This window comes from Malaya genurostris, chromosome 2 (genome assembly GCF_030247185.1).
Source record: "Malaya genurostris strain Urasoe2022 chromosome 2, Malgen_1.1, whole genome shotgun sequence".
Lineage (NCBI taxonomy): Eukaryota > Metazoa > Arthropoda > Insecta > Diptera > Culicidae > Malaya > Malaya genurostris.
The window spans coordinates 51,281,533-51,292,786 of NC_080571.1; the positions used below are offsets into that span (position 1 = coordinate 51,281,533).

Genomic DNA, 11,254 nt, shown 5'->3' on the forward strand with positions numbered 1-11,254 from the left:
GATATAATCGTACAAATGACGTAATCGACAATTTTTTCCAATCCGCATAATTTTTTGAGCGAGTGATCAATGAACACGTTCAAATGTATCATTACTGATTCGCTTGGTTCGAGAAATGTTGCCGAATATGTGACATAAATGCTTTTATCAACTACTCAAATCAATCTGAAAGAATTAGTGTCAAAAAAGAGCTAGAACAAATGTCAGAAATTATCTTAATATAAAAGGCATAAAATGTATTAACGAGACTGTGTCAATAACAAGAGAAATGTCGTCAAAAGGTGTGATAACTAAGTGCTCACAAGTTCCTATCTCATGCCTCACCGTGTGTTTATGATGGCATTTGGTCAATAGAATGGCGTCGAAGGGGTAGTTTCGCCTTCTGCGTTAGTAGCCGAATGAGAGGGTGCGAATTGGTTGTATGTAATAATTCATTTGAAACGCGAAAATTATTGAAAATTGTTCAAATAGATCAAGTATTTCCTGCTATTGCTGAAGTGTTTTTAAACCCTTCACGTAACTTCAAATTGTCAACTTGTTTTTATGAAAACCGTTTGCAGCATTCCTTGCAATTCGTAAATAAGCATTTTGTAGGGTAACAAAGGTATTTTGGCCCACTTCAGGATTGGCTTTATTTTAGTCCACTTTGTAAAAATGTCCACCAAATGTTGTAATATCTTTAAAAAACCCTTCCGCAATAGGTAATTTAATGTGATTAGTTTCAAATTGATGCAACATGGGTTACTTAACAACGATTAAATCTATGAGGTTTGTTAGGTGGGCCAAAATATATGAAGTGGCCAAAATACCTCTGTTACCCTATATCATCCTTATATAATTTGACGCATGAAGCAAAATTAAGACGTAAGAATATTTTTGATGTGGAACACATCTTTATTTTCTATATAGGGGTGCAAATTAGAAACTCAAGGAAAACTACACGTAGAAATGTGGTCAGGTTTTAAACACTTACAGCTCAGTATATTTTGTATCAATTATTAATATTATTTTATTATTTGATTGGAAATTTTTCTAAGATTTGATTTGAATGTATCAAGCCACGTATTTTCAATTAGAAACGATTAAAATTTTGATTACTAGCGAGCAGTGTCCCATTTTGTCTGCTAAAAATCTCCGGCATATCGGATCTCCCTACCATAGACGACGGTTTTGAAGGAGTAAGCGATATATCAATGGGAAAGCATCGCTCTGATTGGTCAATCGATGCAAAAGCGAAGCTGTTGGAAGCACGCGAATCTATAAATAGAAGCAAAATTATAGCTAACGTTTCAAAATTATAGCTAACGCGTAGCATGCTAGAGGTAGGTTGTAGCTAGACAGCAAGACAAAAAGTGCCATAAAACGATTTGAAGCTTTAATTGGTATGCTCTGATCTTGTGTCATGCAACCTCGGATGAAATTCCATGTTATGTCATTTGCCTGAGAAGTTGACAACTACCCCAGGGTAAATTTTGAGTGCTTAAGATTAATTTCTATTTTAAATAAGATGAACTCGATTGATAATGAGAAAAAGTTATTTGCTGCAACCGAAATCGCAGAATGGTAGAGAAACTTAACGCTATAAAAATAACTGCTTGCATACGAAACTTGAATACAAGCAAAGAGCGAAACTATTTATTTTCTTTATTTTAGATGGTTTCCGAACCATTCACTAATGGAAATAGCAAATGAGCCGATAAAATTACCCGCAGATTTATCTTAGTCGCGAAAACCAATGAATTTCACGAAAAATGCGCAGGGCGTAACTTCATAATTCACATAGGAAGTATAAAAATAAACAAATCGAAAAAGGGCGAAACTCTTTTTGTGTTGATTTATTCAGTAGATATAGAAGGAAAGTGGTAAAATTTGCATGCCTTCTAAAGATAAACTAACAGTTTAACGATTAATCAAACATTGATGGGAGAATATACGATAATTTCTAAATGAAATTTGAAACCAAAGTCGAAACATTCGTCGACATTTTTCTCCATTTGCTGTCAATGTTAGATTCGCCCTTCTTTGAAAAACAGCTGAAATATCAAAATCGTATCGCAAGTATGTACAAAGATATAATTGCATACATTTGGGATATTCGTGTAATTTCGTTTGCTATGAAACAAAAAATGTTCGGTGTTGGTTCCTAATCAAGATCAATCTAATACCGTTTTCGTTTATTGATCAGAGCAGCCCGAGAGTTGACCCAGAGTCGCCCAAACAACTTGTGATAAGTTTGTTTTAGCAACTTGGGGTTACTCTAGATCGGACTCCATTCGGGTAGTTTCGCTCTGAAAATTTTCTCGGGTCGCAACACGCATCCATACGAATTTGTTTATTGTTTTCTTTTTAATATGAGTTGTTGTTTAGGGCGCGTACCACGTGTTCGTTTTACTCGGAGTCAGAGTCGCCCGCGAGTAGGTTCTAAAACGAAAACGCTATAAGCAGACTCTCATGCAATTGCGGACTCAAAACTATGACGATGGATTGAACTGTTTGATTGTAGATCATTAGAAATTTTGGTTGGTTTGGTATTTTTTTAAAAGGACGTATAAGCAAGTGACAGTTTCTCTTTGTTTACTTTCTCTTCTATTAATTACCAAGCGGTTTCCACGTTTATCACTCAACTCTTTGCATGAAATGATACCCGAAACTTTCGACTTTCAAACAGGATAGTGATATCAAAGAAAATCTTTTTAATCACATTACAATAATCGAAAGAGAGAGCGATTAAAGAGAAACTGTCACTTGCTTAAACGCCCTTTTGAAAAATTATCCGAGAGATGTCCGAAGCTACGCGGATGTTTTTCGCACGATTTTGCGATTCTGGTTGGTAGTTTTAGAATTGAAAGATAGTCATTCCTATCGAAAGCATTGCAATTAAGAAGACAAATTTTGGGACTGAGATGACTGCCTTGTGGTATTTCAGAAAATGATAAATATTCCAGACTTGAAAGAGTAGTAAGTACGCCGATGGAGTTTTACTTCTAGGTTAGAAACGTTCTATCCGTAGTCCAAAACTTGTCTAACTAACCTAGCAAAATTTAGCACATAGAAAAACAAACCAAAACCGGCAGAGATTCATTGCATCATGTAATGAGCACAAGTACCAAGACATTACTTTACTTCGCCCATTAATTATCGCCGTTCTGAACGATCCGAGTTGCAAGTTCGAACCGTTTCCATTCAATGAATAAGTAGTACATTCAAAAATAGTAGCTTGTTCTAGCGTTAAAAGCCATTCACGTACGCTGTGCGCTCACGTGAATGGACCTTCGTTACCGAGTATTTAGCGATCAGGGGCGTGTGACGACAGACCCCGGTTTTACTCACCCCGGTGCAGTACGGGTTTACTCAGAATATTATGCGAATTACATCAAGCCAGGTAAATGTTGAGTAACCTTGTGTAATTACTGTAGTTGTCCCCTCAATCTCTCGGAACATCAACAGAACGTGAGAAGAGCGGCAATTTTTGTTTGACAAGCTGACAGCGCAAATGACTAACCTGACGTCGTAGAAGAATGATTCGTTGATTACTCATCGTTACCGGTAATCATTCATGGGAACAGAAATTGCATGCTCGGGTGAATCTTTAAACCAGTTTTAATTTGTATCGGTTGCCTAAACCGAATGTATTCTATAATTGATTCGAGGTATAAAAACAAATTTTATCACGTTTGCACTCTTTGAAGTACTTAACGCACCTCGCCTGGCTGAGATCTTGTTTTCATAGCTTGTCTATTTTTTTTTGATAGCACTTGTTTATCTCAATACAAATTGTTATACTATTTTCAGCTTCAGTAGAGTTATTATTGTTCCAAAATTAAATATGCAGAATATCAACAAACAGCAATCGCCTTGGTCACCAGGGTCAACAAACTTTTGACAGCACTACACGTAGCATCTCTCCGGCACAACGCGCAGCACACAGTCCAATACTGGCTCGGTGCCTGATGGTGCTGGTGCTGGTGGTGATTATGAACGAACTCTGGAATTTAATTCAATCAGCAGCCTTTCCGGAGAACAGAAGGCACGTTGACGATATCGAACTGGGGAATTTGCGTCCGCAGATAGACGAAGAATATTGCCCCTTCCCAGAAGTGCTCATCCCGAATTCGGGGAATTTCCGTTTGCTTCGTTCGCTTGAAAAAGAGGCACACACTTTATTGGGACACATTGGAAGAATGCTTGCTTACCGTTTCCTGGGAGGACATGTTGACTCCGGTTATGAAGCTCTGGAACGCAACTTACAAATTTTCTACTTTAACAATGTAAAACACAATATAACAGGAACAAACTCTTAACGACACAATTTTATCCGTAACTCTACAAAACTATGGAACCTGGCTCAGCGCGGGACAGCACGAGGTTCGACACAACACTGGTAATGATAAGAGCAAAAACTTTTCTAATCAATAGTAAACATCAGCACTTTTTTTTTCCTTTTACTCGCAGCAGCCACACGAAATAAATAACAACAAATTGCGCACGCCTACCGAGATTCGCTGACGAAGGCCGACCGAGCGAATAATCAACGAAATTCCTTCGAACTGCTTAACAATTTGCCACGAGAACAATAAAAACAACACTGCCGGAGCAACACAGAAAAAAAAAATCCACGCATCCAATTTTTCTCGATGGGTTTCTTCTACCTTCTCAAAGGTTGGTTTTCATCATCAGCATGATGTAGAAAGAAGTCAGCCAGCGGAAATGATCTCGCCTCAAATTACAGCACCGGACAACAGGCTGTGAAATAGCTTACGTTGGAAACACTAAAAAAAACTAGAGTCCACAGAGAACCGTTTTCGAATCCAGCGGATTTTCGTGACAATCTACCAATCGAAGAACACTTGAGGAACCGTTCTGGGAAACTTTTCTACGCGAATTTTTCAACGAATGGCTTCACTTTCAAGCACGTAGAACGAATATTCTCATCACACTCGCCGACGAACGTACGAAACCAGCAGACGAGCGGTTAACAAAACACACTTTTGCTGGAATTATTGCCTGCTGAATGCTGGCAAAGATTGCACAAACACCAACTCACACGTGTGCTTGACGGGCCACCAACATGATAGAGCGAGCCGTCGGATGTCTGCTGCGAAAGATGAAAAGGGATAACCTAGCATCATTGCCAGTGAAGGGAGAAACGCCGATGAAGAACAACAAAAACAACAAATGAACCGAGACAAAACAAAGAAACTTTTGATTGCTGATGGATCTGCCAAAGTGACAGCAATGGCAAAATTTAATGCGGCGAAAATCGAGGGGTATGAGAAAAGTCGGTTTGTGGATATTCTTTTTGATATACAGCCGGAATTCGCTGGTTGGAGCCCCGTTAGTTGGAGCGTTCGATAGTTGGGTATTCGTTAGTTGGAATATGATCCAAATAAAAAGCACTGCTATGTCAAACTCTATTGTCAACGTTTAAACGTCATTATGATAAAGGGGTCAACAAATCTAATTCGTGACTATTATTAAGAAAAAATTAGCTAGAATTTCAAATTAACTTTTTTTTGTTTTTGATTATAAAGGTTTTAACCATTATGTCATTCGCTTCTTCGAGTCAGACTCTATGTACGGGGTTGGGAACCGAACCCAGGTGGGCTCCGTGATTCAAATTAACTTTATTATTGCAACATATAAATAGTTTACATGACTTTTAAAAGAATTACATGTTACGTAGAACTTCCAATTCCGTATATTTTTGCGATATGCTTCCGTGTCAACTCACTGCATTCAACATCGCGGATTACGTTCAATGTTTTAGTTAGAGTCAGTGTAGTATGTTTCCGCTAAGTCGACTTGCTTCCCGGTGTTTGATCCATTTCCTAGGTTAGAATAATGGGCTCAATAAATTGAAGTGCAATTTTAATCAATCCTCAGTTTTGAAGAAGGAAAGGATATATTCGAGTATCAATGTGAGGTTAAGTAGTTTAAATGAAATCCACGTAAAATATGCTGAAAAGAAGTTATATTCCATGTAGAAACTTAGATTATTTACTCAATTTTTGAGTTATATGGACATAATTTCAGGTTGAATACTGTTTATTTAATTTACGTTTATTGTTCGGAACTCTTACTATTGGGCAATTTTACTCTTTGTATTTCGACAATAGTCAAAGGAGCAATTGAAAGAAGAAATTCGAAACAACTCAAAATCAAGCGAAGAAAAGTCAAATAATAGTTGCCGTTCCATGCGTCTGACAGTCGTTCAATAAAAGGTATCAGTCTAACTTTACTCGAACAGAACATGGTTTTTGCCTTCATCACGAGACTTTGACACATCTAAAGGCAATCTAACGCAGAAATGACAGCTTTGTTCCAAACGGACAAACGACCTGTCAATTACAATGGAAAGCCAACGAAAACGTCCACATTTCGGATTAGATGTTTTAAATTGTTACCAGCATTACGGATGAAATGCCGTCACTCTGATTATAAGCACTCTAGTTTTACCTAACGCGCCAGATTAGATTCATTATTAGAACCTTTCTTAGGATGATGATTGAACTTTACACAGGCAGCTTTGACGAACTCATATAATTTTGATTATTTTGTAGAATTTCAGGATCTGTTACAAGAACAGTTTATTTTAAAATGCAAGAAAACTTATTTTCTTTTGTTTGGGGTAATCATGTTTGATTTTTATAAAATTTGTTTTCTAATATCGAGATCTTGAACGTGTTTCGGTTCTGTTGAAGATATTTTGAGCTCTAAAGCAGACCCTGTCAGCTAGGAGCGAAATCAATTTTCAGTTCAGCAACGCCATCGCACGTCATCACATTCAACATGTCATGTCAATTGTATAGGTGTGCAGTGCTGCTATTTTGGCGCGCACGAATTTGACATTTCTCTCCCCTACTTCTATGTACGAGATTCGATGCGGACTCGTCTGAGGGAGCCATGCTCACAAGAAAGATTGTTGCCAAAGATTTGTTCGTGAAATGTGAGAGCTGGATATCTTGTTAATATGATGTCTTTGTCTAAAGGAATTAATCAAAAGGCGGTAAAAAGCTATTTTCCATCATATTTCATAATATACTCGACAAATGAAATCTGGGTGCTGATAATGATTTTTCTCACACGAGAATTATCTTTTCTCGTGAACAAATGTTTGTAAATAATTTACGATAATTTGAAATTTGTTATTCTTTGCATTTTGACAGATACTCGTTATTCTCGCACACGTACACCTCTAGTTGTATAACACAACGTTAGATCGACCATTGCATCAATGTTTTTTCACTTGAACTTAATCGCAAATATGCAATCCAACAATTCATGATAAAATTTTCAGTAATATGATATAACCACAAATTTAGAACAAGAATTAGGGGAAGTTCCGAGGGAAACGACACTTAAAAACTTCATTTTTGATCCAAAAGGATTAATCGTATTTTTCGGTTATGCATATTCTTGTAGCTACTTTTTCATCTTTACTGATCATAGTAACGGATGGGTATGGATCGATTGTCTTTTGTTGGGTTTTTGGTGGTTCGTAATATTACCTTGGTGATTGATACGTTGTTGATAACAATATTTGTGTTAATGAAGCTGCAGAATTGTCACTAGAAGAATCATGACTGGTAGAGATCCTAATTTATTTATTCTAGGAAATACATATTTCAATCATTTTTTTGTCGAAAGTAAAAAACAATATCACATAATAGAGTGATAAATACTTCCGAGATTATCTGTCAAAGTTTCTTTTCGGCTATGAAAGTGATCGCTATCAAACCATGTATAAGCTCGATGCGAAGCTCAAGTTCTGTTGATTCAGATAACGCGAAAAGGATCATCCGGATGGTGGAAAATATACTCGCAAAAATTAATATGTCCACCACCTACAAACAGTGCAATACTCTCTCAACGTGCAAGAGTTTTAGTCCTGGAATCTCGATGTATATTAACTTGTAGTAATAAAAATTTATCATATTCACGAAATTTTTATTCATTAATGCACCACAAAACGTATTTTTTTTTATTCAGCATTAGTTTTCTTGATTGGTTACGTTGTGTTGACGACCCGTTAAATGTCATGAAGGAAAATACAAGAAAACTTTAGAAGAGATCGCATATGCTTTGACATTTTTATCAACGGTTGGATGCGCTTTTCAACGGTTAGATGTATTATTGAAGATATATGCACTTTGATTAGTTTCCATTGACTCTTAAAGTTTTTTTTGCATTATCCGGATCTGTCATCCCTTCGGGAAATTCAGTGCCAAAATAAAGTGTGTAAAATTTAAACCGCGTAAATTGATAGAAATTGATATTACCCATAGAATTAAGGAATATTTTCAGTAATTGAGTGCAGTTGGTGTATATGTTTAATTCCGGCTGTACAAAGCACCGAAAAGCACAGTTTTGATTGGTTATTCAAAGTCAAAGCGAAACAGTAAAAGCAATCTTGCTTACAAATAAAACCGTTCTCGTATTATTCGTCAGCTCTGTATGAACATCAGTTTAGTGAGACCCGGGTGTGCGTGTATCAAGTATCATGTAATTTTGAATAATAGACGTCGAACACATGATAAATTTGTAAAATTGTATTAGTATGTAGAGCGGTATATTCTGCATTTGGAGGGAACAGAAAATGGGGTATCTGAAAGCATACGTATGTTTGTGTAAGAAAACATAATTTCAAGTTCAAAGTTTTTCTTCTGTATGTCAGGTTATCTTAAAAAATGCTCTTTTAGAACAAAACCCACAAAAATTATTATACAGGCAGCATTGACAGATGGCTTCACGAAAATTATTCCGTTACGTTCCGCAACGATATCATTTGTTTTTTTTTCTTGAGATCTGATCGCGTTGTCATGGTTAAGTAATAACTATCACGAATAATTTTTACGCAAAAATCATCCATATGATAACACAGCGTAGGTAATTTATTAATTGGATGTAAAAACTGTTAATAATTGTTTTTTTTTCAGTCCCGGAAACGTGCGTAAGGGCCTTTGTGGCAGTTTTTTTTTCATAGGAAGCAGTGTGATGTGTTTTCCACTCATGAAATATGATATGATATTCTACCAAATTCTTTAGTCGGATATAAAATATATGAAAATATAAAAAACAAAACAAATATATGAAAATGGTCATTTTTTTCTATATAAATAGTTGTTTTGATTTTCATTTCATTTTTTGATTTTGATTTCATAACAAAAATTACAAAACTCCTGTTCTATTCGCATGAAGAGTTAAAAGCACTTGTATAAATCAGTCGTTTTTCAAAGAAGGACGAATCTTACAAAATTAAACAAATCGAGTTTCTTTTCCTACAAAGAAAGAAAGAAATTGAGATACTACATCAAAATCGCTGCATTTCATTCTAAGCTAAGTTTTTTAAAAAAACACCTCTGAACGTAATATGCAGCCCCCTGCTATGGCGTCATGAAACTGTGGCCAGCATCATGCTGCAAAAAACAAAACAATGAAGAAGAATGGTTAACAAAAAATTGAATATTACAAACTACTTGTTTATTCAGTTTTTCCCCTTCTTTGTTTATTCAGTTTTCCCTTTAAAGCACTTCCCGCAAATTATAGATCAGATTATCATCACTACGATAATGAAAATAAGATTTCACTCGAATGGAAATGCTCGAATGTTTGTTTACCATACTTTGAGCGCTTGCCCACCAAATGCCCCAGATATTGGCTACGATAGCACTTGCTGCAGCGCCCTATCCTTGCCACCGGGCTGGTAATATGCAAACGACGTACAAGAAATGGTGCGATAGATAAAACGTGTTGAACATTACGGTATGTCGCACGATGTGTTAGAATATAGTGATAACAAGCGACGTGTTAAAGCAAACGATGAAATAAATAAATAAATTATAGAAAACGTTAGATTTGTCAACTAAATTTCAGAATATATATCCAACAGTTTTGCCTTAAAATTCGGATTCTACAAAAGTCTCAATTTTAGTAATACAAAGAACTATAGAGGGCGATACTGTCATTCCAATTATTTACGTAAGTGTTGTCCTCCGTGTTCCATACTAACAAACAGGGAGATACTTCAATTGCTAGAAAGGAAAGGCGAAACTGTTCATTTTTGTTAATTTAGATGGTTTCCGAAATTTTTCCCCCTGGAAATAGTAAATATTACGCTTTTTTTTATATATAACGGCCAATAAGCCACTCATCAGCATTCACTTTGAAGAGTAATTTCGAATGACTCGGCTCTCGTTGAGAGTAAGGAATAATAGTAAACGGAAGAGAAAAGTTATCTCTTTCGTCTTTTGTTAAATTTAACACTCTATTTTTCATAGCTCGCCTGCAATTTCTTTCGAAAATGGAAGTTGACAGGTGGCTTATTGGCCGTTATCAAAAACAAAAAACGCGTGACATGATGATAAAATCACCCGCAGATTTGTCATAGTCGCGGAAACCAGCCAATTTCACGGAAAATGCGCTGGATAGAAGTAAACAAATCGAAAAAGGGCGAAACTCTTTTTATGTTCATTTATTCAGTGTATATTAGATTTTTTATCGTGACGTCACAAATGAACAAAAATTCATCCTTGACAGTTCAGCGGTACTGTTTACAAACAAGCTTAAACAAAAATCGAAGTACACATCTTAAACAATCGTCTATACTCTTTGCAACTAGTCACTTTTTTTTAATAAATCTCAAAATCAAACCCTATCCAATCGTGAAGAAATGTTTTAATACTCTATATAGGTGATATGCACCGTAAAATGTCTCATCAATTTCGTCAACAGATAAACAAAAAAAAAGTCTGTTTACAAACAGTACCACCGAACTGTCAAAATTTGTTCATACGATTGAGGTTAGCAGTGACGGTAAAAAACCTAATAGAGGAAAAGTGAACATAATTGTAAAGCAACAGTTCGTTGATTTAACAAAGATTGAACTGAGAATATGAGATAATTACTAAATAAGAAATAAAAACAAATCGAATCATCTATGTTTTTCTCCATTTGCTGTCAATGTTGGATTCGCCAATCTCTGAAATCTGAATCTTTCGCTATATTTTGAAGCAGCGAAACTTTAATAATGACTGTGCAAAGAATTTGAATAGCTGCATTAAATCAATGTCTTGGTATTGATAAAAAGTGGAATAGTTCCATAATTTAAAAATAGTCTAAGCTTATCTTTATTTACCCATATGTGTCGGTAGTACCGAAGTAAAATGGATTACCGAGGAAAATTAGCCTTTTACTTCCCGAATAAAAAATATTGTAGAACAACAATACGATTTGTTGTTACAAAACCTTCCACAAT

The 11,254-nt window shown here is 35.8% G+C and overlaps 1 protein-coding gene across 1 annotated transcript in view; it reads right to left on the reverse strand.

The window, feature by feature from the left end:
• The window catches only part of LOC131432469 (tyrosine-protein phosphatase non-receptor type 9), a 149,765-nt gene extending 144,814 nt beyond the window's left edge, over positions 1–4,951 (reverse strand). Inside the window, exon 1 of the mRNA XM_058598770.1 lies at positions 4,194–4,951. Within this exon, the coding sequence (XP_058454753.1) occupies positions 4,194–4,211 (18 nt within the window). The 5' untranslated portion in view covers positions 4,212–4,951. The remainder of the gene's footprint in view (positions 1–4,193) is intronic.
• Positions 4,952–11,254: the final 6,303 nt, after the last annotated feature.